Source organism: Rhamphochromis longiceps, linkage group LG17, assembly GCF_057381845.1.
Source record: "Rhamphochromis longiceps isolate RC_006_pf linkage group LG17, R_longiceps_female_GT1.1, whole genome shotgun sequence".
Classification (NCBI taxonomy): domain Eukaryota; kingdom Metazoa; phylum Chordata; class Actinopteri; order Cichliformes; family Cichlidae; genus Rhamphochromis; species Rhamphochromis longiceps.
The window spans coordinates 8,665,290-8,689,041 of record NC_140573.1 but is presented as its reverse complement, the minus strand read 5'-3'; the positions used below and the strand labels follow the sequence as shown (position 1 = coordinate 8,689,041).

Below are 23,752 nucleotides of genomic sequence, written 5' to 3'. Positions count from 1 at the left end.
AGCATCAACACATTGTAATGTTCCATTTAACATTACTTTATTACATATTTGCATAAATGTATCCAGTGTCGTTGTATCAAAAGTCATTTTTTTGTTTTTTCCCCCCTAAGGCTGTTCTGTTTAGGTGGGCGGGGCACATCATATGAGGTGATCATGTCAAGGTGGAAATAATAGCACAGGAATTTCCTGTTAAGATTTCGTTTTTACATAAATGAATCACTACTTTTGTCATTTTTGGCAGAAGATCATTTCTTTCAAAAGGTCTTATACGTGACTTTTAACAGCGTTTGGCCTGATACACATTTAGTAGTCGTTAGTAATGAGTAACTGAGCAGCATGAACAAATCAATCTATTTGACATTCTCTCCTCAGTATCTGCCAGAACAGTGTTTTAAGTGTCTGTTAATTCAGAGTACAATTTTTAGTTATGAATCCAAATGAATAGAAGAGGGTAAAATTCTATATTTTTTAGGGTAATAATCTTATTAACTATGTACAGTTCTGCATCTCAGTCTTGTGTCAACAGGTTCTACTTTAATGAGAAGAGAGGCCCTATCTGCGCTTGTATCTTGTTTAAGAGGTTCCAAATCCGGTCGGATTATTTCAACCACAAATAAGCCTCTACTTTCTGAATAATGCAGACTTGGTGGAAAACCCCTAATTTTACAGTGTTATTAATGTTAAGAAGTCATGGATAGAAGTAGTCATGGCTTCTTAGTGGTCATTTGCCACGTCTAACACAAAAGGTATGACTGCGTGTTTTTTGTTGTCTACTGGAATATCAACCACCTCCAATAAAGGAGTTCTTGTGCTAAAATAAGTGGCGCTTGTATAGCCCACATCCTCTTACTGGAAAGGTGAGCATGTGCATCAAGGGAACCATTCACACATTTCTGATGTTTGTTTATGGGGTTGTTGTTTTTTTTTCGTGTTTATTTTTTTTTTAGTCATTCCTCCCATGTGATCCTGGGGATGCCCTCTCCTCTTTTCCCTTACCACTGCCTTTCCTCTCAGTCTGCCAGACGGAGAGGGATGCATCCTTGATGTCTAAAATGGAGCTGCTCTTTTTACAAAGCGAACCGTATTTTTCTGCTTTCTGGGTTTTTTAGTTTAGTTTTTTTAACCAGTATTGTGCTGTTGCCTTAAGGCAGTGATGTTCCTGTCCTGTTGAAGCTGTTCTTTTTCTCACATATTTGTGGCTAGTGCTTTCCTTAGTCCCCTGGAGCTTTTCTATCTGCTCTCCCTCGGCTTGCCCTAATGCTACGTTCAAGTATGTTTCTGCACAGCAGATGCTTACCTCAGGTCTCCTGCTGGTTGCTGAACAGCAAGGCATTTCTAAGGTATTCATTAGGTAATAATGACATTTTTCTTCTTTCAAGTGACTTCAGCTTTTACACAAACACACAGTGTGAAATAGTGTTTGTTAAAAAGCACTGTTTGACTATCTTCAGTTGTCACTTTTGGTTAAAATTTGCTGTAATTTTTGTTTGGGAGAACATGGGCAGACACATGGTGCTTGAAGGTCTGCACTGAAACAGTTTTGTGTTACTTTTTAAACTGAACCTCTGTAGTGCAAACTTTTCCAAACCTGGCTTAAGAGGAGTTACACCCTGAAATTAAGGAATAAAGGTGCAATTAAGTGTATAAAGTGTGGACAGGGATGGTTGCCTAGGACACTGGCTGACCTGTACTGAATGTGGACATCAAGGTAGAGCTATTAGTCAGAGTTAACAGCCATAAGACTTTATGCAGTTCTGACAAAGAATTACTCTGAAAATACGATCTAATTATGAATGTGAATGTGTAGGCAAAATATGAATTATGTTTGTCTTTTTTTATGCCAAAGCAACATTACAAAAAAAGCCATTAAAACAGCTTTTTAAAATTGTGTTTTGGTGTTATAGCCCAAAAAGAAAGAGCCTGATTTGCACATCCTAGTTTTACAGATGGAGGTCACTAACATTTTTTTTCACTTCTTTCTCTTTTTTTTTTTTTACCCCACTAGTTTTGCATTTGGCTAAAGTCAATGTCACTATTGTTAGCATGAGGCAAGGCCCTACAGAGGTTGTACAGGCAGTCCAAATCCTCCAGGATGGCACATTAACATGTGCCTTTGCCAGAAGATTTGCTGTCTCCCAGCACAGGACTCATCTCCACTCTTTTGTCCTTGAAATCCTTGGACCCATTTTCAGACCCTGTGCTGGTGCGGTGGGTCCTGGGTTCTTCCTGGTGCACGATACTTCCCTATCTCATGTTGTGAGAATATGCAAGTAGAGTAGTGTTGTGCAAATTGCTACTGAAGTATCGATTCTTGCAGTGCCAGAAATGTATGTTCTAGAATCAAATGTCATATTGAAATATCGATATTTTAGTGATTTCAGGTAAACTTGTAGTTCATGATTAACAGGAACACAATGGAAAGTAACTATATTATTGAAATTGTCTGAATGATTGTTAGGAACTACTTCTTCCGCCTGTCATAGTGATATACAAAATATGGCTGTATAAATGCATCAGTGGGCGCACTCACTCAGTTGAGGATCATAGGCAGAGTCACAAACAGCCAAGATGCGGTGTGTGACAAATGTGGCAAGGCCACAAACCTTGTTAAACACAAACAATTAAACAATTAAATTGTGACACAAAATATGATGATGAGGTGAACCGAAGTAGGACGGGAAGGACAGGTGCTGCACGCTGAGTCCTTTGGTGCAGGAGAAAATGTGGAGCTGTTGGCAACGTGTAGTGCTTCTGAATTTTGGAAAGTGACTGACTTCTAGGCTTATTTTTGTGTCTATGTTTAAATGATGTCAATTCAATGCTTCCTTAAAATTACAGAATCCCATTTGTTTAAATTGTAGAGCACTTGAAGTGGAATATGGAGACCAGGTGTCTTAAAAATATACAACGTACTTGCTGTATTTTTTTTTTTTTTTTACTGAGTGCTATTTTTGAGCTATTTTTTTTAGCAGTGTATTTCCGGGAAACCATTGGGGGGAAAAATCATTCATCTCTAAGATAAGAGATTTACCATCAGAGGTGGAGTTGATAGAGTTCGGCTTGTGCTGATCTGTTGTGTGATTTCAACATAGTTTGGTTTCCATGTCTGATCTGATGACGCCTTCTGTATTTTATACCATTTCCTTAGGTTATTTTTAGGTCAAATCAGCAATGTGGTGGAACAGCTGCAACTTTTACTTGCATTCACATTTTCTTTTCTGAGTGCCTACTTTTTAGCAGTTAACAAAAATGAAAGGGGACATTGTCATTGCGTGAGGAAAAATAACTGAGGTCAAAAATTTTTGGAGGAATCCCGGAAACCTTCTGCAGCCAGCCGCACCCTGTGAGTCAATATCAGTTCAAACAATAAGATTGTCTTAACAATTAACAGCAGTGTTATTCTGTAGAACGCTTGTGCAACTGGACTTGTGTAATTGTATGTTTGCAATAGATTTATATCTTAATCTAATAGTTTTCAACATCACAGTACAGAGATCGTTCCCATTTAAAACCTCCAGTTTCATATTGCGATGGCCGTCCATCCCCAAAACAGCTCAATCTTGCACGTGATCTTGCAATGCCTCGAGCTCTTTGTCATGTTCCTAAAGACTTTCTCCAGTTTATTTTGTTGTGTTGTTCTGCCAGGTAAGGCAACAACTTTTGGGTGTTCGGTGTGTTTCCCAGAGTTCAAATCCACATGAATACCAGGCCCGAAGGTTTCCAGCTAGAGATTTGCGGTGTGACGGAGTGGTCAATGTTGCTTGACTCATCTGTTGTTGGTTTTAATGTTGTGGCTGATTGGTGTATGTATTCAGTGGTCATATTTGCAGTTTCTCTATGTCCTTCCCATTTTACACAGCTGTCTCTTTGCTGATGGGACTCGGCAGCAGAAGGAAAACAATGGGAACCTCCCTGAAGAGAACATCAGTGTGTCCTCTGTTCATTCACAAGAACATTATATAGAGACCAGATGTGTGCACGCTCTTGGCTGAGCCACCCGGTCTTGATCTTCAGAAATATCCAGGATTTAACACTGCAGGGAGCCACTCTCTCTGTTTGCCAGCTACCCCTCTTAAATGGTTGTTTACCAACATGTATGTTTTAATTTAGCCCCCCCCCCCCCCCCCCCCCCCCCCCGAGAAAAAATGTAAAAAACATCCGTTAAGAGTAATCTCTTTATCAGTAAGACATAAAAATGAATGACATGGAAACAGTAGATATTTGGTGTGCACATCAAAGTGGATGCAGTCATTGTAAGTATGCTACTTTCTTGCATATTGTGGCTTTTCACACTGGATTCTCCTTTTGATCTGAAACGTCACTTTGTTTTACTTCAGGAAAAAATGTGCTGTGGCTGTTAATATGTAAAATAATGCGTAGTAGTAGTAGTAGTAATAATCTCCATTAATGACCTGTAAATGTCACATTATAGCAGTGTTTTGATCGGTGCGCGTAGTGGGTGGATACCTGGGTGGATCTAATTTTCATGTGATTTTTCCAAAACAAACAATGGCTTAAGTCAGTTACGGTTCGACAGTACACATGTGATGTCTTGTGTTTTGGTGACAGCAACCTAAGCTGGCTCTGTGTTGCTAGCTCATGTCTCCAAGAATCCAGTCAACTATTCAGATCGGTGATTTATGACCATCTCTAATGTGCCACAGGTCTACTTTAAGACAAAGCTAGGCTGATGTCATCAAGTGCAAATAGTTAAAGGAGCGGTAAGAAAGCTGTGCTTGAGAGATGTCGTCGACTCTCAACTAAAGTCAGTTTCCATTCCACGAGACAGGCACTGAGCAGGATCTCGTTTTTCTGCCAAGCCATGACTCAAATCTCTATCAATCCTTTAATGAGCGTCAGCAGTCACTGTGCCTCGGGCGACAAGAGAAATAAAGAGCTGCAGTTGCCGGTTTAGGAGGTCCAACAGTAGTGATGTGACTTTATTTTTGCATGACATCTCTTTGTTATAAACACTCGTTTGGTCTCTTTTGTGCTTTCATTTGATTTAAAATAGGTATCATGAGTTGGACATTGAGAAGAGCCTGAGGGATAACCTGAGCTACAAAACACTGATTGAATATCCTGAGCTGCATGTTGTACTCAAAGATCACTGGAAGGACTATCCACTGAAAGGACCAGGTAAAAAAACAAACACACCCACCCTAATCTCAGCCCTTTTTCTCATCTCATCTAACTTTCTGTTATTTTCCCCTGCATGCATGCTTTTCTGCTGATTTCCAAACAACTTTTAGTAACTAAACAACAGGATGAATATATAATGAGTTCAAATACTATGTAGCCCCCAAACGCCAATCTCTCTCCACTCCCCCGATTCCAGCAGCATTGTATCATGTCCTGGTTTCTCCAGCTGAGGCTTTAAGACTTTGTTCCCTTATTTTTCACTATGGCAACATGCTACCCAAAAGGAAATGAGCGTGCTCTGTTCAACATCACTTACACCACCTTAACCTCAACTGCAATTGTGGCCAGAAAGAGGATCAAACATGGCTTATTGCTGAAGATTGACCTCATAAGCTGTGAAGTGAGAATAGACGAGAAAACAGGAGATGAGTCCGTGCTTCTTCTCACCTCTGCGTCACTTTCCACTACTGCTGGGTTTTCAGTGTCGAGAACCATCAGTCGCGTCAAAACAGGACAGCGTGTCACGAAAAGCACGCTCATCCGTTTGGTTCCTGTGAGATGTGTACAGTTCGGTCCAGCTGTGGTTATCGCAGTACTTTCGGTATGATCACAAAAGACCACACAAACACAGTATCACAGTTACTGTCAGAGCCAGACTAGCCGAATGGCGAATGAGATCATTTTTAGTCTGAGTGTGTGCGTGTCTGTGTTTTTAGTGATAAGGCCTCGGTACCACGCTGTTTTCCTATAAGGTTAGCTGTAGAAACACACTGATGATTACACATGCCATGGACTGTGAAGCTAGACGGGAAATGATAACAAGCAATTGGACAGCGTGGCAGCGACTGTATCTGCTGAAGTAATGTTGGGGGTCTGGCAGGCTCCAAGCATGCACCGTGCAGCCAGACAGTTTAAACTGAATTCTATATTTTGTTCTATAAACAGACCTGAAATATGACAGAAGTCTTAGAAAGTACTGTCTGCAGCCCCAACGTAGCCAAAAGGTTAAAGTCAGTTATCTTTGGGTTTCTGTCGCGCAGAGCTCACTCGTCACTTCACTGGAAATGTTGCAATACCACTCTTGGGTGTCAGATCTACAGGGTGGGCCATTTATATGGATACACCGTGATAAAATGGGAATGGTTGGTGATATTAAAGCCCTGTTTGTGGCACATTAATATATGTGAGGGGGCAAACTCCTCAAGATGTGTGTTGACCATGGTGGCCATTTAGAAGTCGGCCATCTTGAATAAAACGTTTGTTTTTTCAATAGGAAGAGGGCCATGTGACACATCAAACTTATTGGTAATGTCACAAGAAAAACAATGGTGTGCTTGGTTTCAACATAACTTTATTCTTTCATGAGTTATTTACAAGTTTCTGACCACTTATAAGATGTGTTCAATGTGCTGCCCATTGTGTTGGACTGTCAATGCAACCCTCTTCTCCCACTCTTCACACACTGATGGCAACACCGCAGGAGAAATGCCAGCACAGCCATCCAGTATCCGTAGTTTCAGGTGCTGCACATCTTGTATCTTCACACCATAGACAATTGCCTTCAGATGACCCCAAAGATAAAAGTCTAAGGGGGTCAGATCGGGAGACCTTTGGGGCCATTCAACTGGCCCACGACGACCAATCCACTTTCCAGGAAACTGTTCATCTAGGAATGCTCGGACCTGGCACCCATAATGTGGTGGTGCACCATCTTGCTGGAAAAACTCAGGGAACGTGCCAGCTTCAGTGCATAAAGAGGGAAACACATCATCATGTAGCAATTTCAAATATCCAGTGGCCTTGAGGTTTCCATTGATGAAGAATGGACCCACTATCGATGTACCCCATATACCACACCAAACCATCACTTTTGTTGTTCCAACAGTCTTGGAGGGATCCATCCAATGTGGGTTAGTGTCAGACCAATAGCGGTGGTTTTGTTTGTTAACTTCACCATTCACATAAAAGTTTGCCTCATCACTAAACAAAATCTTCTGCATGAACTGAGGGTCCTGTTCCAATTTTTGTTTTGCCCATTCTGCAAATTCTGTGCGCCGATCTGGGTCATGCTTGTTGAGATGCTGCAGCAGCTGGAGTTTGTAAGGGTGCCATTTGTGAGTAGCTAATATCCGCCGAAGGGATGTTCGACTAATGCCACTCTCCAGTGACATGCGGCGAGTGCTACGCTGTGGGCTCTTGCTGAATGAAGCTAGGACAGCCACTGATATGTCTTCATTAGTGACAGTTTTCTTGCGTCCACATTTTGGCAAATCCAACACTGAACCAGTTTCACGAAACTTAGCCAGGGTGTAGTTACCGTTGCATATCGCTTTCAACATAACACAAGTTGTTCCCAATGCTTCTCTTTTTCTCTCATGACTCTCATGTACATGTTTTAACCTGTTAGAGTTTTACTATAGGAAATAACTGTGTGCAGTCACCTTATAAAAATGGGATTATATTGTTTCAGCTGAACCTGCATCAGCTTGTGCTCCTTTTGCAGCAAAGAATGACAAGGTTGGCCAAGAAAAGGAAACTGCGACCCAAGTTTCGCCATCGCCACAAAGATCTCCCACAACAGGAGAAACCAACATCAGCAGAACTGCCCAAGAGATGGAACCCCCACCACAGAAAAAGGCAAAGAGAGGAGATGAGGAGCAAGAGGAGGGAGAGATCACAGACAGTAGTGATGAAGACGATAAAAATATCCCATGTGATTAAAGCTGCGACGATGCCAAAGATCCCAATAATGACACGAAAGTGACTAAAGATGAAGTGCAGTAGAAGTCGGTGGTGGACAGTGTTGTTATTAATGAACACAGTGACAGCAGCAGGGATCAGTGAATGATGAGGGGATTACTGAAGAAAGAGCGGAGGTCAGCATGACTAAGGAGGGGGCTCTTAAAGAGCCGATGGCTATTCTCATATCCCTGCCTGTGGAGATGAAAATGAGTCAGCTAATGCTGCTGACAGCCGGGGGATTGGAATGACAGTATCCAGATACTGAGGCTGTGATGCTGCACACGTCACAGGAAGTCATCAGTCTTCTGTCAGTTTACTTTAGTCCTTTTTCAGTATTTGTATATAGGTCATTTTCAGTAGCGAGAATAACTGTTAATGAAATGTATTATTATTTGTACTTAGAATCATTTCAGTTTTTATTTTTATACTGACTGATTTCATAAGTGAATCACTGATAATATTTAGGGTTTTGATATTACTTTAATTTCAAAGCAATATATATATATATATGTTAGTAAAATAAATGTGTTAATAACATCTTATTCTGTTAAAAATGTTGTTTTGTTATTAAATGAATTTATTTTAAAAACCATCATCTGTACTAGGATTTGTGTGTTTTTAAATTCAGTTTTTATATTTGTCTGGACTTCTGCTTTGTCAAATAAAATCAGTGTTTGGAAATGTTGGTTTTCATGATACTTATTTCCCCTTTATGTGTAATTCTCATACTGCAAAGATAAAAATATATTTTTATTAACATAGAAAATCTTGTAAACAAAACTCTGAGGCCATCACTGTGTTTGCTGATGTAGCTGTTTGACAGCTCTTTGAGGGTTTGTGATTTTAAAAAAAAATAAAATAAAATAATTTGCATAATGTTAAATCTTCAAATTCTAGGGGCACTTGACACTCAAAAATACAAAAGCTCAATGCAATTTATTTAGTTTCTATATGTGGAAACATGTAAATTTGCTTCCATATGGTGGACAACAGGAAAAGCCCAGAAATGACTTGTATTGAATATGTATTTGTAATGTATTAAGTTCACTGGGCTTTTTCACTAATTTTCAGTCTAGTCCTTGTATCTTATTATCCTCAGAGAGCCACTTAATGCTGACTTTGTCCAAAATCTCAAGGGATTCTCCAATGTTGTCTCCACATAACTGATAACATCACAAAGAACCAATTTTATATGCTCTCGTTCAGAAATTCAGGAAACTGGAGAAGTGGGGGATGTAAAAAAAAAAAAAAAAAAAAAAACTAGATTAGCAGTATGTGAAAGTCCTTACGAAACGAAAAGGAAAAAAAAGGAGGTCCATCTGAAAAAAGTCTGTTTGGCAGTAGCTTAATTTTTCAGCAAGACAAACACACTGCAAGTCCAGAAAAAGTTTTCCTTCGGATCACAAATACAATAAAATGCCATCAGTCATGGACAGGCCTCCCACTGCCTGGACCCAACATCAGGGAAGCTGTGTGGAATCGTCTTGATAGGAAATGGAACAAAATCAACATCCAAAGAGGAGCTTTGAATATCGTTCAAGAAGCCTGGACAACTATTCCCGAAGACTGCTTAAAAAAATGACAAGCTGATAAAGAGTTAAGGCTGTCTTTAAGAATAAACGTGGTCATACAAACTATTGACTTTTACAATTATTAGAATTGTAGAATTGTACAAACTCTGTTGTTGCCTTATGTACTTTATTTCCATGCATGTTTGCACATGTTTCAATAATTTGGTGCACCCACCTTCCATTTTCCTAGCAAAACGTAAAGAAATAGGGGGTGACTCAACTTTTCTTTAAGGTGAGTATCAAGCCCGGTGTCTAGCAACACTTGGTCACGTTTCGGATACAGTCAAAACATGACTCATAAAAGGACCGCAACTACTGAACAAAAGAAACGGTGCTTGTAGAGATCATGTGATATAATCGTAAACTCCAAAGCTAATTAATAGCTAAACTAACAATAACCAAAAAATGCAGAAAAGAACTCATGCCCGTCTCACTCTCGTTGAGCAGTGTCTCCCTCTGTTCATTTAAGTGAAAACTTCTGGAAACCAGAAAATTGTTCCTCAGTCACCTTTAAAGTTCAGCAGCTCTCCTTTCTGTCAAGCTTCACTAAGATCATTAGTCTCGTTTTTCCATCAACTAATAAAAATTCATGTTGACATGCTTGTTTTTCCTGACACCTCAGGGTGTCTCCCTGTGTAAATGTACTTACGTATATGGTGCCTCCATGTTCTGTATTCTTACCTAATGTTAGTTTATTGCCACACAACAGCGTGCCAGTAATAACTAACCGTGCAGCCCATTGGTGGGGCCCATGTTTATGGATGTATTTTTATGACCCCTTGCTAACCTTTTTTTGGACGTTAACCCTGATGGACGGCTACCCTTTGATGTCTGCCTTGTGATGACGCATTTTCCACCCTTTTGCAGTTAAGGGCGGTGATCTCACAAGTGATTGTGCCTTAACGCTTCAAATGAGTAGTGCAACTTTAGCATCTGTGTTCCAATTTGGGCATACGTTTTGAACCACACGCTCATATCCAGATAAATCTAGAAACACTTTTCCATGTAAACATTATCAGCCCAAAGCATTGTTCAATGTTTTGGCTTACAGCTTTTAATTTTACTGCTGCAGATCTGAAAATGCTTTCTAAAAAAACTGTTTTTAACAGCTCTCTTGGCTCTGTCTAAAAGTTTTTTAAAAAATCTGCCTACGTGTATCGGAAACAGTCGGATTGTCTTTTTTTCCCACCAGTTGCCTGAGTTTAATAGATATGATTCGTTAATTGTGTTTTATACTGACTGGCGCACAAAGCCTACACAACCAGTAGGGGTGTTTTGTCCTTCAACCAAAAAATAGTGGTGCTTTATTAGATCACTTCATACCCCGTACACTGTTGCTGCATTGTAGCTTCTTCCCTACTGTGTACAGTATACAATCTAATATTTAGAAATTGTTCAAGATCTGTTGTCTGAGCAGTACCAAAGACTACCGCTACAGTACAGTACTAAAGAGTGGCTGCTCCTGGCTCATCTGTTTCTTGTTTTTTCTCATGGCTCTTCTTGTGCTGAATTACCATCTATTTTATTTTAGCAGTTCTCTTAATTTTCCTGTCCCAATAAAGTTACTCAATGTGACCACACAAAAGTTGTGCCTTTGTTGCTGCTTGCTGTTAAAATGAAATTGAGGCTGTTTTTAGTCTGCGGATAGCACAGGCACTGGAAATAATGCCTCTATATTATCTAAATTGCCTTTGAAATTTCTGAAGTCGGTTCCCACTTAATTTTTTCTTAATTTGATGGGTAAGGCTCACTTGTACTGCGTGCAGAGCTGTTTTTCTTTTAACAAGACCAGCTCTGGGGATATGGCTCTGCTGTGGTGACCTAAGGCAGGTACTGAAGCATAAAGTCATGCTTCAAGAGCCAGATGTCACACATCTTTGCATGGCACATTGTGCATCCTAAGAGTTACGTTTTGCAAGCGTACTTCACATTTTTAAATGAAATCTTTTAAGCTTATTTGTGTTCCAAGTGAACAGAAGTACAACTAATCGAGGCCATTTGCTCTCCCCAAATATATTATGTGACATTTTGGATCATCCTACAGTAATAATTTACTGTGGTCTGTTCTTTATCAAGCTCATAGAGCTAATGGGAAATCTGAAGCCACTTATTTTGCAATACTACAAGTTTTCTCTGGTCAACAGACGGTACCTTTTCAGCATGTAGAGATGTTGTAAGATGGAATTATGTGCGAGTACTTTAGTGTAATTTTGCACAGAGCCATATTAAGCCACTTTCAAGGATACACTGTGCCTGAAGGCTCCCATTGAGAGAGTTCTGAAAGTGTGACTCCTAGTAACATTTTATGTAGCATGAGCAAAAGGATAGCATAACTCCACACCTAATTAATTCATAGTTCTTGTCATACTGTCATGTTAGACTAAACCTTCCTGCAACTGGAGACAAGATATGAGAGCCACGTCACTAATAGTTAAACAACCAAACAAGCTGAAATTTAGCATTTACCAACATAAGCTCGCATCCTCTGAATAGACACAAATACTGAAGACAGTGGGGAAATAATTATTTACCCCCTGCAGAATTTGTAAGTTTGCTCTCTTTAAAAAGGAGGATTCTGTGTTCAGATGAACAGAATCCACCTTTTGGAATCACAGATACTTGTTATCTATTGAGACACTCATATAACATATATAAAACACCTGTCCACAGAATCAGTTTTTTCCATTCCAACTTCTTCACGAACATGGGCAAAACCAAAGCGCTGTCAAAGGATGTCAGGGGAAAGATTATAGGCCGACATAAGGCTGGAAAGGGCTACAAGTCCATCAGCAGGAAGCTTGATGAGAAGTTGATGACTGCTGCGGTTACAGAGAATTGGAAGAAATGTAAAATTACCATCAGTCGTCCTTGGTCTGGAGCTCCATGCGAGTGAGGGGTGAGGATGATCATGAGAAAAGTGGTAGATCAGCCCAAAACTACACGGACTGATGGACTGATATCTTGCAACAACTACAAGGTTGCCGTGACCCAAAGACCCATAGTCTAATATGGACACTGGATGACTTTCGCGCATTCACGGGCCAATGGAAGGGACAATGTACCATAAAATTTTGAACAAAAACCTCCTTCCCTTCAATGTTACTTAGGCAGAACACTGAAGATGAGTTGTGGCTGCGTCTTTGAGCATGACAATGACCCAAAACATCTCACCAAAGAAAAAAAGAGTGTCTAAAGAAGAAGCACTTTAAGGTCATAGAGTAGTTTAGCCAGTCTCAAGACCTCAGTCCCATATGAATCTGTGGAGGGAGCTATAGCTTCGAGTTGCTAAAAGCAGTCAAAAAACCTAAAGTATTCAGAGAGTTTCTGTAAAGAGGAGTGGCCCAAACATTCCTCCTGAAATGCGTGCAAACCTGGTGGTCAGATACAAGAAACATCTCGCTGCGCGTGCCAACAAGGGTTTCTCCACCAACTACTAAGTCATATTTTGTTTGGGGATAAAATACTTATTTCACCAAAAGACAAATGCAAATCAATGTATAACTTCTATGTAACAGGGTTATTTTCTAAATATTTTATTGGTATTCTGTGTCTCTCCATTACAATGAAACACTGTTCACATGAATATGAATAAAAAATAAAAATAAGGCTGAAATCTTGTCTCTGGACTCGCTCCACAGACATTCCCAGTTGTATGCATGCATTCACTTGTTCCCTTTGTCTGTTTTATGTCAACCTGACAGTCTGAACTAACAGAGCATGCTTGATGTCTATTATCCTTTTGGTATCAGTTCTGGGTTATCGTGGTGAAATCATCCTGAGTTTCTTTCTGATTGTACTTTCTGTTACACGTCAGTGTAGGAACTGTGCACAAGCATTATGATTTTTCCATTAGTCCTGCATTTGGTGGGATGTAGCCTTACAGATTTACATCTTCTTGAAATAATAATGCAAATGTATATTAAAACCATTTTTGAGACTATATTTAATCACATGCAAAATGTGGCTGTAATGAGCGCACTGATTTAATGTGATGGGACACAGTGATGATGAAAAAGACAGGATGCATTATTCTGCTGAAAGCCTTTCAGCAGGCGCCTTTCCTTTTCTTAGCTGACAGGAATGGCAGCCAGTGTGGTCTTCTGCTGCTGTAGCCCATATGCTTCAAGGTTCAACAGAGATGCTCTTCTGCATACCTTGTATGTAATGAGTGGTATTTTGAATTGCTGTTGCCTCTTCTCTATATACCCTAGAGATGATTCTGTGGCAAAATCCCAGGAAATGAGCAGTTCTGAAATGCTCAGACCAGCCCACCAACATCCATGCCACGTTCAAAGTCATTTAAATAAACTTTCTTCCCTGTTCTCATGCTCGATTTGAATTTCTTCAGGCTATCTTGAGTATGTCTACTGGTGTAAATGCACTGATTTGATGCCTTTTGATTGGCTGATATTTGCATAAATGAGCAATTAAACAGTTAAACCTAATGCACCTGCTGGTGAGTTTATGTGATTACCTTGTATTGGAGTGCTAGTCTTGAAGAGATCTCTGCTTAGGCACTCTAAAGCTCTGCTGAAAGACTTGTGCTGGTCATAGACTAAATTACGAAGTGATTGTTGGCAGCTGACTGACTTTACTGATCAAGCATGTTAAACCTTCTTTTGGCTGTCGTGGCTGTTGTGGTTAAGTTGGAGATGCTGCTCCATGTGAAGGAATTCAAGTTTTTAAAAGCCATCAAAGGCAAGATGGAGACTGGTGCAGCACTGGCATTTGGAGTGATGCGGGCATTTTAATAATACCTATCGAGATTTCAGACCTCATTTATAGTCATGAATTCAGTGGGAGTATATAGAGTTCTCGCAGCAGGATGAAGCTCAGCGAGACTCTTGCTCCTGTGAATGTAAAGAAGCCAAGGTAGTTAGAATGTTTAAAGAGTTCTGTTGGAAAGAGTTCCTGTGGATGTCATTATAAGTCCCACCTTGCCTGCAATATGAAATGGGATTGTAAGCTTTCAAATGGGAGTTTTTCGAATCTACTCGAAGTCTGTGTTTTCTATCTGAAAGAGCTGGCATTAAGAGCGCTAGTTGTAAGACAGCATTTAGTAAGCGTATACGTGTCTCTTTTTTTAATATTTTTGTGTGTTGACCCAGTTACCAATTGTGAAAAGCAGAGAAATGCAGGAACTTTTTAGCCCACGAAGCCTAAAGTCACTGCTACCATTCATTAGCTACTTTTCCATGCTACAGCTGTGGTCAGTTCCAGAGATCAAAAGATGCAGAAAAAACATCAGAAATGGTTTTACAGGCGAAAGTAGGTGGCAATATAATGACTGAAGACTTTCAAGCCCTTATCCCTTCACAATGGTGGAAACTGAGCTGCAATTACCCAGCATGGGGGAAACAAAAGACTTGGAAAATGCATTAAGCCTTGTCACTTAGTGTTCCACAGCAACATCAGCAAACCCTGCAGCCCAATGCTGCTCGAGAGTTCAAAGCACACTTTTAAATGCTAACCGAGAAGAATTTTTATTTTATTGCATTAGATATTGTGGAGCAGATTTCAATTATCTTGATTTTCTCTGAACTTATGTTTCACACATTGAAGTTTTTAATGTCTATTAGGAGCATATCTGCATGGATCATTAAAGTCTATAGCATCTGCTTTTGGGAAATAATGTCCAATATATTTCTATTTTTTTAAGAACTTTCTGCACTAATCAGTTTCTGTTTGAGAAATTGTTCTGTTTAAATGCCTGCAGCTGGTATGACGATCTGCAATGTGGTCTAAAGATATTTGGTCATCCAGCTGAGACACTGACTATTTTTAAAGATTAAACAGATGGAGCACTTCACAAAGTTTTAAGGACTTGAGGTGTCTCCCAAAATCATTTTTCTCAGAAGATTATTAGATAACTTGTCATATTTTCTATTTCCATGACTTTATATTAAAAGATTTATTAAACTATAATCCCAGGAATTAGGTGGTGCATTGAATAGCATGTAATAATGATTTACAGGTGATAATGAACATCAAAAAACTATGTAGGTTTAACCGTACTTACCGACTACAACCACTGTTGTGCGGATGACATGTAGATGGTTGATCTGAGAGAACAGAATGAGATGGATGCAGATGATCTGCTCTGGTGACCCCCAAAGGGAACAGCCAAAAGATTGCTCACACAATTTCATATAACCAAATCATGTATCTTGACTCGTCTGTGCTAAGAACCACCGGGTCCCAAATGCATGAGCCTCAGCATGTGTAACGAGTGTTTTCAGTGAGAAGAAACACAAGGAATCATGTGACAGATGATGATGGCACCATAGTCTTTTGAGAATCCCAAAATCTAGTGAGATTTAGTCATCTACCAAATACCTCTAAAACATGTAGAAGTAGTGCTGTTGAAATATGATTCATTTACTTTTCTTCTTTGCTGCACATTGCATCCACGTTTGATTTAGCTCAAATTTTACAGCTGGGAGTGACGCAACGCTCCCATGAATCTGGTGGACAGCAGTTTGGACTGTTGCCACAAAGCAAGAACGTCCTGGGGTCAAATCCACCACCTGATCTGTGTGGGGTTTGCACGTTGTCCCTGTGTCTGCGTGGGATGTTTTCAGGTACAGTGGGGCAAAAAAGTATTTAGTCAGCCACCGATTGTGCAAGTTCCCCCACTTAAAATGATGACAGAGGTCAGTAATTTGCACCAGAGGTACACTTCAACTGTGAGAGACAGAATGTGAAAAAAAAATCCATGAATTCACATGGTAGGATTTGTAAAGAATTTATTCGTAAATTAGGGTGGAAAATAAGTATTTGGTCACCTCAAACATGGAAAATCTCTGGCTCTCACAGACCTGTAACGTCTTCTGTAAGAAGCTTTTCTGTCCCCCACTCGTTACCTGTATGAATGGCACCTGTTTGAACTCATCATCTGTATAAAAGACACCTGTCCACAGCCTCAAACAGTCAGACTCCAAACTCCGCCATGGCCAAGACCAAAGAGCTTTCGAAGGACACCAGGAAAAGTATTGTAGACCTGCACCAGACTGGGAAGAGTGAATCTACAATAGGCAAGCAGCTTGGTGTGAAAAAATCAACTGTGGGAGCAATCATCAGAAAATGGAAGACATACAAGACCACTGATAATCTCCCTCGATCTGGGGCTCCACGCAAGATCTCATCCCGTGGGGTCAAAATGATCATGAGAACGGTGAGCAAAGATCCCAGAACCACACGGGGGGACCTGGTGAATGACCTGCAGAGAGCTGGGACCAAAGTAACAAAGGTCACCATCAGTAACACACTACAACGGCAGGGAATCAAATCCCGCAGTGCCAGACGTGTTCCGCTGCTGAAGCCAGTGCATGTCCAGGCCCGTCTGAAGTTTGCCAGAGAGCACATGGATGATACAGCAGAGGATTGGGAGAATGTCATGTGGTCAGATGAAACCAAAGTAGAACTTTTTGGTATAAACTCAACTCGTCGTGTTTGGAGGAAGAAGAATACTGAGTTGCATCCCAAGAACACCATACCTACTGTGAAGCATGGGGGTGGAAACATCATGCTATGGGGCTGTTTTTCTGCCAAGGGGACAGGACGACTGATCCGTGTTAAGGACAGAATGAATGGGGCCATGTATCGTGAGATTTTGAGCCAAAACCTCCTTCCATCAGTGAGAACTTTGAAGATGAAACGAGGCTGGGTCTTCCAACATGACAATGATCCAAAACACACCGCCCGGGCAACAAAGGAGTGGCTCCGTAAGAAGCATTTGAAAGTCCTGGAGTGGCCTAGCCAGTCTCCAGACCTCAACCCCATAGAAAATCTGTGGCGGGAGTTGAAAGTCCGTGTTGCTCGGCGACAGCCCCAAAACATCACTGCTCTCGAGAAGATCTGCATGGAGGAATGGGCCAAAATACCAGCTACTGTGTGTGCAAACCTGGTAAAGACCTATAGTAAACGTTTGACCTCTGTTATTGCCAACAAAGGTTATGTTACAAAGTATTGAGTTGTATTTTTGTTATTGACCAAATACTTATTTTCCACCCTGATTTACGAATAAATTCTTTACAAATCCTACCATGTGGATTCATGGATTTTTTTTTCACATTCTGTCTCTCACAGTTGAAGTGTACCTCTGGTGCAAATTACTGACCTCTGTCATCATTTTAGGTGGGGGAACTTGCACAATCGGTGGCTGACTAAATACTTTTTTGCCCCACTGTACTCCAGCTTCCTTGCACAGAATACACGCAGTTAGTGGGGTTAGGTTAACTAGTGATTCTAAATTGTCCATACATGAGTGTGATTGGTTGTCTGTCTCTCTGTTAGCCCTCTGACAGACTGGTGATTGGTCCAGTGTGTACTAACCTCTTGCCCTATGGCCCCTAGTCCCTCGCCACCCTGAAGTGGATAAGGGTGGCGAGGACACTAGCTTGTGAATCCCCCATACTATGAAGCCACACTTTCCATCTGTAGTCTCTTCATTTCACCTGCTGGCTGAAGATCAACACCCAATAACAATGTGCCGACTTTTTTCTGAGTCACTTTTCACATTCTTCTCTTTCTTTTTTTTCTTACAATGGCACCGCGGCAAAAGGCAAACCCTCTTGAAAAATCAACAAAAGAATGTTTCTGCCAATAAGAGGGGCTTTCAGTACCATCAGCCTATTTATCCTTAATGTCAAACTTGCAGTGTTGGGAGACAAACAGCTCCTGACTGTGTGACCTCATTAGCCTGCCCATGTCGAACGATAGAAAGAGGAGTAAATGCCAGTGTTAGCTCAGCTGACAGAGTTGGAGATGATTCATTGCAGAAATCCATTAGTCTGAGACTCGAGACGCCCAACAATTAAGCTCTGCCTCTCCCATCAATGTGCGGCTTGTTAGAGCTAATAATCACGGTAGTAGCCAGCGTCCCTCTGGGACATCCCAAACAATCCAACAGCCTGGGAGGGAACTGACTCGGATTTTCCCTTAAGCCCACTCATCATTTATTCTTATGTAATTGCCAGAGGGTATCTGGTGGGTGTGTCAGGAGATATTTACTGCCGCTGTTGCGTTGTGTGAAAGGGTCCCACACCCTGTCAGGATCTGGGGGAAAAAGGGTGCCTTTTACATCATTCTTTTTACCATGAGAGTATTATGCAAAATAGCAGCGCTACAATGATACCTATGATGTTGAGCAAGTTTTCAGACACACATTTCACAGCAACAACTCTTTAAAACGTGCAGGTCTTAACAGGTGTGTGAGTCTAGACAGAAATCACACACAGCATGCTGTTTCCTCCTTTGTCCAGCAGATGGTAGGTTATGAAACAAGTATCTGTATGCAACCCTTCTTTCTCCTTGCTCCTGGGTTGCTTACAACAGTGAGCATTAACCTGAGGTTGTAGATGGAGGGGGCAAAGGGCTGTAAAAGAGTTGACATCAGCTCTCAGCAGCATCCAGCGGGTTGTAATGGCCACTCTCAGTCCTGTTAGCTTCTGGTTGCACTGCATTACGTAGTTGCTTGATGAGACTTTAATGCTAATGTCTTTGTCATATAAACACTTTATTTTTTGGTTTAGGGAGTGAGGTAGTCACCGAGCAATTTAATTGCAGGGGTGCCTGTGTGAGAGAGAGCGATAGATTTTACAGGTTTGTGCTGTGTTTGCTTGAAGACCACAGTTATTTCACCCACACTCCCCTCTTTTTGGAAAAGGAATTCTTTTTTGACATAGTAAAGGCTGAGGAATTGTAAGTCTCTACATTGACCAAAAGCACTGCTCACATAACGAACAGATGCCATTACATAACCAAGTGTGCTGCATTCAGTTATCAAAACAAATGAGTCTGATTGCATTGCAACGTCCCAGCCATGAAAGACAGGGAGGGAAATTTTCTTTTTTTGGAAGGAGCAGAAAGGGAAAGAGTGAGAAAAAAGAAAAACAAAGCACCCTGAAAGTGTTTAGACCCTTTAGTCACACATCTTTGTGATTAGGTAGACCTCAGAAGCCTTTCATGTGTAAAACTTCAGTGAGCACATCCTGTGCGGTGTGTGGCGTGTCCTGCTCGGCCTCTCATTAAATACACTCGATTGAGATTTATTTCCAGGAGCTATGTGGGAAAGTTATGCGGAAGTGGCACATTGTGTGAGATTAGACAGGTTTTTTTTCCCTTACTTGCCAGGAGATAAAAATGCCTTCTGTGGACACAAACGAGAACTCGGGAGGGTTCGTGTATATTTGGAAAATTTCCTCAGCTGAAGTGAACATGTTGCACTGAAATATTTTCCAACATCTGCCACCCATCAGGATGTCTGCTTTCTGAGCCACTGCTGCATTCCTGAGCCGCTCCCTCTACCTGGATGAAAAACAAGAAGAAGAAGAAGAAAACCCTTCCCTGTCGTTCTCCTCAGCGCGATGCTTCTAAATGGCTACCATTGTGCAAACGTCAGATCCTGTGAGAACTAGCACAAGTTTTTTTCTTTTTTTCAGGTTGTTATTCTTCAATCATACATTCCGTACTTTTATGGATTTCATGAACCTTAAGGTTATAAAACTTAAATCGGAGGCTTAAATCATACAGAATGAGTCTATTAAAGAATAAAACAGCAGAATATGAGTCGAGAAGCGTTAATGTGATGGTAGCAAAACACTGTTTTAGTGCCCTTGAAAACCACAGTTTCTAATACCAACTGTGTTACCCCTGTTTCCTGCTCTTTGCTTGTTTCTGTCTCATAGCAGTATTCATGCCTCTTAAACCAAAACCTGGAAGGGAGAGTTAAGTCCTCCCTGCTCTGTTTGACTGTTTACAACTGTTTAGCAGACCCCTGCAATTTAAGAGCCAGCAGGGGCCAATGCATCTAATTCACTTTTTAAAGGTAGCTGCTAAAGAGTAGTCAATTTGGTAATGCTGTGTGAAAAAAAGAAAACAAGAATGAAATAAAAAGAAAAGGGTAACTGGGAATGTATTCATGATATACAATAATTCCATTGTCCTTGTTGCATGGTGTCTAATCCCAGCCCATTCAGCGCAGCACTTAAGATTCTTGGCATACTCCCATACTCATTGCTACTCATGAACTTAATCTTTTTTTTTCCTCTTCTCAGAATCGGTCAAGTGTGTGGCTTAGCCAGATCAAATGAAAGCAAACTAGCTCGCTGCAGAATGGCATTCCAAAAGCACAAAAAGTCAGGAGAGCAAGCCTCCAAGGTTGTGTTATATAAGAGCAGAACGAGCCGCTCGGTGTCTGTCTGAGAATCTGTTGGCTCTATTGAATGATATAACAGAGGGCTTAAATATCCCCGGTGCGCCGTTTGTTTGTCCCGTCCCGCAGTGCAGTCTGAACAGACTCGACTCTGGGCTCGTCGTGTTTCATATAAATAAATCAGTTTTATTGTAGCATATAAAATTAAATCATTTTACAATTTATTCCAGTATGACACATAATATCCAAATAAAGTAGCTACATTATTTTATTTTGATAAATAATATTAATAACAATAATAATAAAAAAAAACATTCATTCATCCTTTGACATGTTTCGCTTTGTCTTTTTTTTCTTTCTTTTTTTCTCATGAAGGGAGGTCAATAGCTGCCACAAAACATGAACAATAATGCCCACGTCAGGAAGGAATGAAACCGCGCGCCTGTTAAACAAGTCGAGAGTTTACATTTCATCGTCTGGTGTCTTTTTTTTCTTTCTCTAAAAAAAAAACAAACCAAAGATACAACATGATAATGCTAATTGAAGTTGCGCATGTGCATATCTACATATACACACACAAGTCTACAGTCTGGGTCATGTCTGGTGTACGGGATCAAAATATACACAGTGAATCGATATCAGCGACTAAGATTAATGTACAAATATTAATTACATCTTGCTCCTTAACGAAGCTACTTCAAATGCTCCAATTAATACGAAGCAGTTCATATTAGGCATGCTGAGTCACAGCAAACAGTGCACTTCATTAAGTCCTCATGATGTAAGCCAACAATTCCTTGGGAATCTCGTTACAACAAGAAGCTGGTAGTTGATTGGTGGTCTATTTACACCCCTGCTTTCATCTAGACTGCCATTGGCTGCCAATGATGCTGCTGCTGCTGCTGCTGATCTCTTTCTCTCGCGGAGGGGTTTTGGCTGCTCCTCACCAATCAGTCTCTGAACTTGTGGATGTCGTTGGAGAGGCGGTAGAAGGGATAGGAGGCTTCGTTGGCATGGGGACAGTTGTAGGTGCACTTGCAGGACTCAATCATCATGATGTTCTTGTAGAAGGTCTCGCCGTCCTCACAGCGGAACTTGACGCGGATGGTTCTGGTGTCGTGGGGGCTGCAACAGCGGCTGTCCATGCAGGTTCCGCAGTACCTGGGTCTGTACTTCTTCAGGCTGGAGCAGCCGGCGTAGGTGAACTTCACCGGCTGGCTCGATCTCTTAGTTCTGCTGCACTTCTTTCCCTTCTGCAAGAAGAATGGGCACAAGAGCGACAATTGTCAGTTGCGCACTGAGACCCAGCTGTAGCATACCTTCAGCATCATGCGTGCTTCCATTGGATTGGTTCAGCTAGCTGGCTCGAGCTTACCTTCAGACTGGAGTAAGGTGACTGGGTGCATGGCCGCACTTCGCAGATTCTCGACTCTCTGACCAGCTTGCATTCACTGTTGTTGTTGGTGACTCGGGTGGAGATGCCAGTTCCACAGCTCTTGGAGCACTGGGACCAGGGTGTGGTTTGAACGATGCACTTCTGGCTCTCGAACATGTGGTGGACTTCCGGCTGTGGTCTGTATGCTATGATTAAAAAGAAGCAATGAAAACATTAGTGAATCTGAATGCAGTTTATTTTACCATCTCAGTTGAACCCAGAAGAAAAACCTTCAGAATTAAAGACTGCTTTCTTACCTGGTAGGGACTTCAGCCCTCCCTTGACAATTGAAATGAGCTCATTCCTGTTGGTGAGATCATCTTCCAAATCCTTCATCACTGAGTCTTTGCCAAAGATCTTCTCTAGGGTGTCTGTCTCCTTGCTGTCATCACACACCCACTCTTCACAGCACTGGCCTGCTACCTTGACCAGCCTGGGGTTGGCACAGCCCAAGTTGGGAAGAGAGAGCTCCTGCGGGCATAGCGGTACGCATCCCACTGCCCCATCAATGCATGTGCACTGGTGTTTGCAGTTGGGCTGGAAGCTCTCTCCATTCTGGTAGATCCTGCTGTTGTACTCACATGGTCTGCCCTCTGACTTGGCTGCAGCAAGCAGGGAGAAAAAGGAAAAAAACAGAGGGAGAGGAATGTTATTCTTTCCTGCTTTGCTCAAAGAAGTCTGCTGAAGACATCACATGGCTGCCAGATAAGGATCAGTTAAACTGTGAAATTCTTCAGGCTGCCTGTGAGGAGTCTTTTTCCCTCCACAGTGGGCTGCCTGTGCTTTGAGGTTCAGACTACTTTCCTCCTAGCTGCATTCCATAGTGTTGAAATCACATAGGTTCCCATATTCTTGAATAATAATCCCTCTTATTAAAAAAAAGTCTTCAGGCTAAGTCATGAGGCATGCACATCTGGAGGAGGATGATCTTTATACATACCTCGGCAGATGCCACGAGTAGTAGCAGCAGCAAAACTGGCCCCAAAGTTACACTCCAGTCCTTTAGTGTGGTCACAGGGCTCGGTCAGACTACAGTCCTCGTTCAGCTGCCTGGCGCAAACTTTGCAGCAGCCGCAGCCATCCAGGACGACACTCACGCCGGGTGCGCACTGGGGCATCTCCCGAGGGCAATCACACACGGAGGGGCAGGAGGTGGAGGAATAGGAGGAGAGGACCTGTATAACCAAAAAAGAAAAGAAAAACACAAAACCATCTTTTAGAAACGTTTAAAATCAAGCGACATAGAATGGCTTACAACAAGATAAACTTAGTCTCAAAAGAGCAGCTTCTCCTCTCTCTAACTAAATGTAGGGAATTAAAACCGCAAAACGTTTCTCTTTATATTTCAGTGAAGAGTGAGAGAGGGAGACTCACCAGGTTAAAGCTTCCGAGGAAGGCAACGACAACAGTAAGCACCAGCATCTTGGATAAATTTCTTGTGCGCGTTCAAAAGGAATCCTGCTCTCGGTGTAAGGAAAAGTCTGTCTTCGGAGGAGTCCTTAAGTATTCCCTCTCTTAGCTGTTTGTCTCTCTTAATGTCTTTGCTGGTAGTCTCTATCGTCAGAGGCTCCTTTAGAGTAGAAGAAGCTCTCAGTGAAGCGCTTGCAGTCTGCTGAGGTCCGGCCACCTCTGTACTTTTATACTATAGTGAGAAGCTGACGTCGTCGCTGGCCTGCCTGCTGAACTGTTCCCAAACTATGCCAGGAA

General features: G+C 41.4%; 2 protein-coding genes across 3 annotated transcripts in view; one reads left to right on the top strand and one right to left on the bottom strand.

The window, feature by feature from the left end:
* znhit6 (zinc finger HIT-type containing 6) overlaps positions 1-8,553 on the top strand; it is a 49,123-nt gene extending 40,570 nt beyond the window's left edge. The window contains exons 9-10 of one of the 2 annotated variants that reach the window (XM_085387359.1): positions 5,015-5,139; positions 7,646-8,553. In XM_085387359.1, coding sequence (XP_085243485.1) covers positions 5,015-5,139; positions 7,646-7,863 — 343 coding nt within the window. In that variant the 3' untranslated portion in view covers positions 7,864-8,553. Of the gene's footprint in view, positions 1-5,014; positions 5,140-7,612 lie in introns of both variants that reach the window. The other variant, XM_085387358.1, reaches the window with a different exon arrangement.
* Positions 8,554-20,775: 12,222 nt separating this feature from the next.
* ccn1 (cellular communication network factor 1) lies at positions 20,776-23,744 on the bottom strand. The gene is made up of 5 exons (XM_085386962.1): positions 23,420-23,744; positions 22,986-23,220; positions 22,303-22,647; positions 21,986-22,191; positions 20,776-21,863 (listed from the first exon to the last, which is right to left on the bottom strand). Exons 1-5 carry the CDS (start codon positions 23,465-23,467, stop codon positions 21,561-21,563), a joined length of 1,137 nt encoding a protein of 378 aa, XP_085243088.1. The 5' UTR covers positions 23,468-23,744; the 3' UTR covers positions 20,776-21,560.
* Positions 23,745-23,752: the final 8 nt, after the last annotated feature.

What these genes read in the sequence shown, in the direction of transcription:
- ccn1 (XM_085386962.1), bottom strand. Translation starts at nt 23,467, where the DNA reads ATGCTGGTGCTTACTGTTGTCGTTGCCTTCCTCGGAAGCTTTAACCTG. An exon ending in TCCTCGGAAGCTTTAACCTG is followed by an intron (nt 23,221 to 23,419) that starts GTGAGTCTCCCT and finishes TTGGTTATACAG; the next exon opens with GTCCTCTCCTCCTATTCCTC. An exon ending in CACCTTACTCCAGTCTGAAG is followed by an intron (nt 21,864 to 21,985) that starts GTAAGCTCGAGC and finishes TTCTTCTTGCAG; the next exon opens with AAGGGAAAGAAGTGCAGCAG.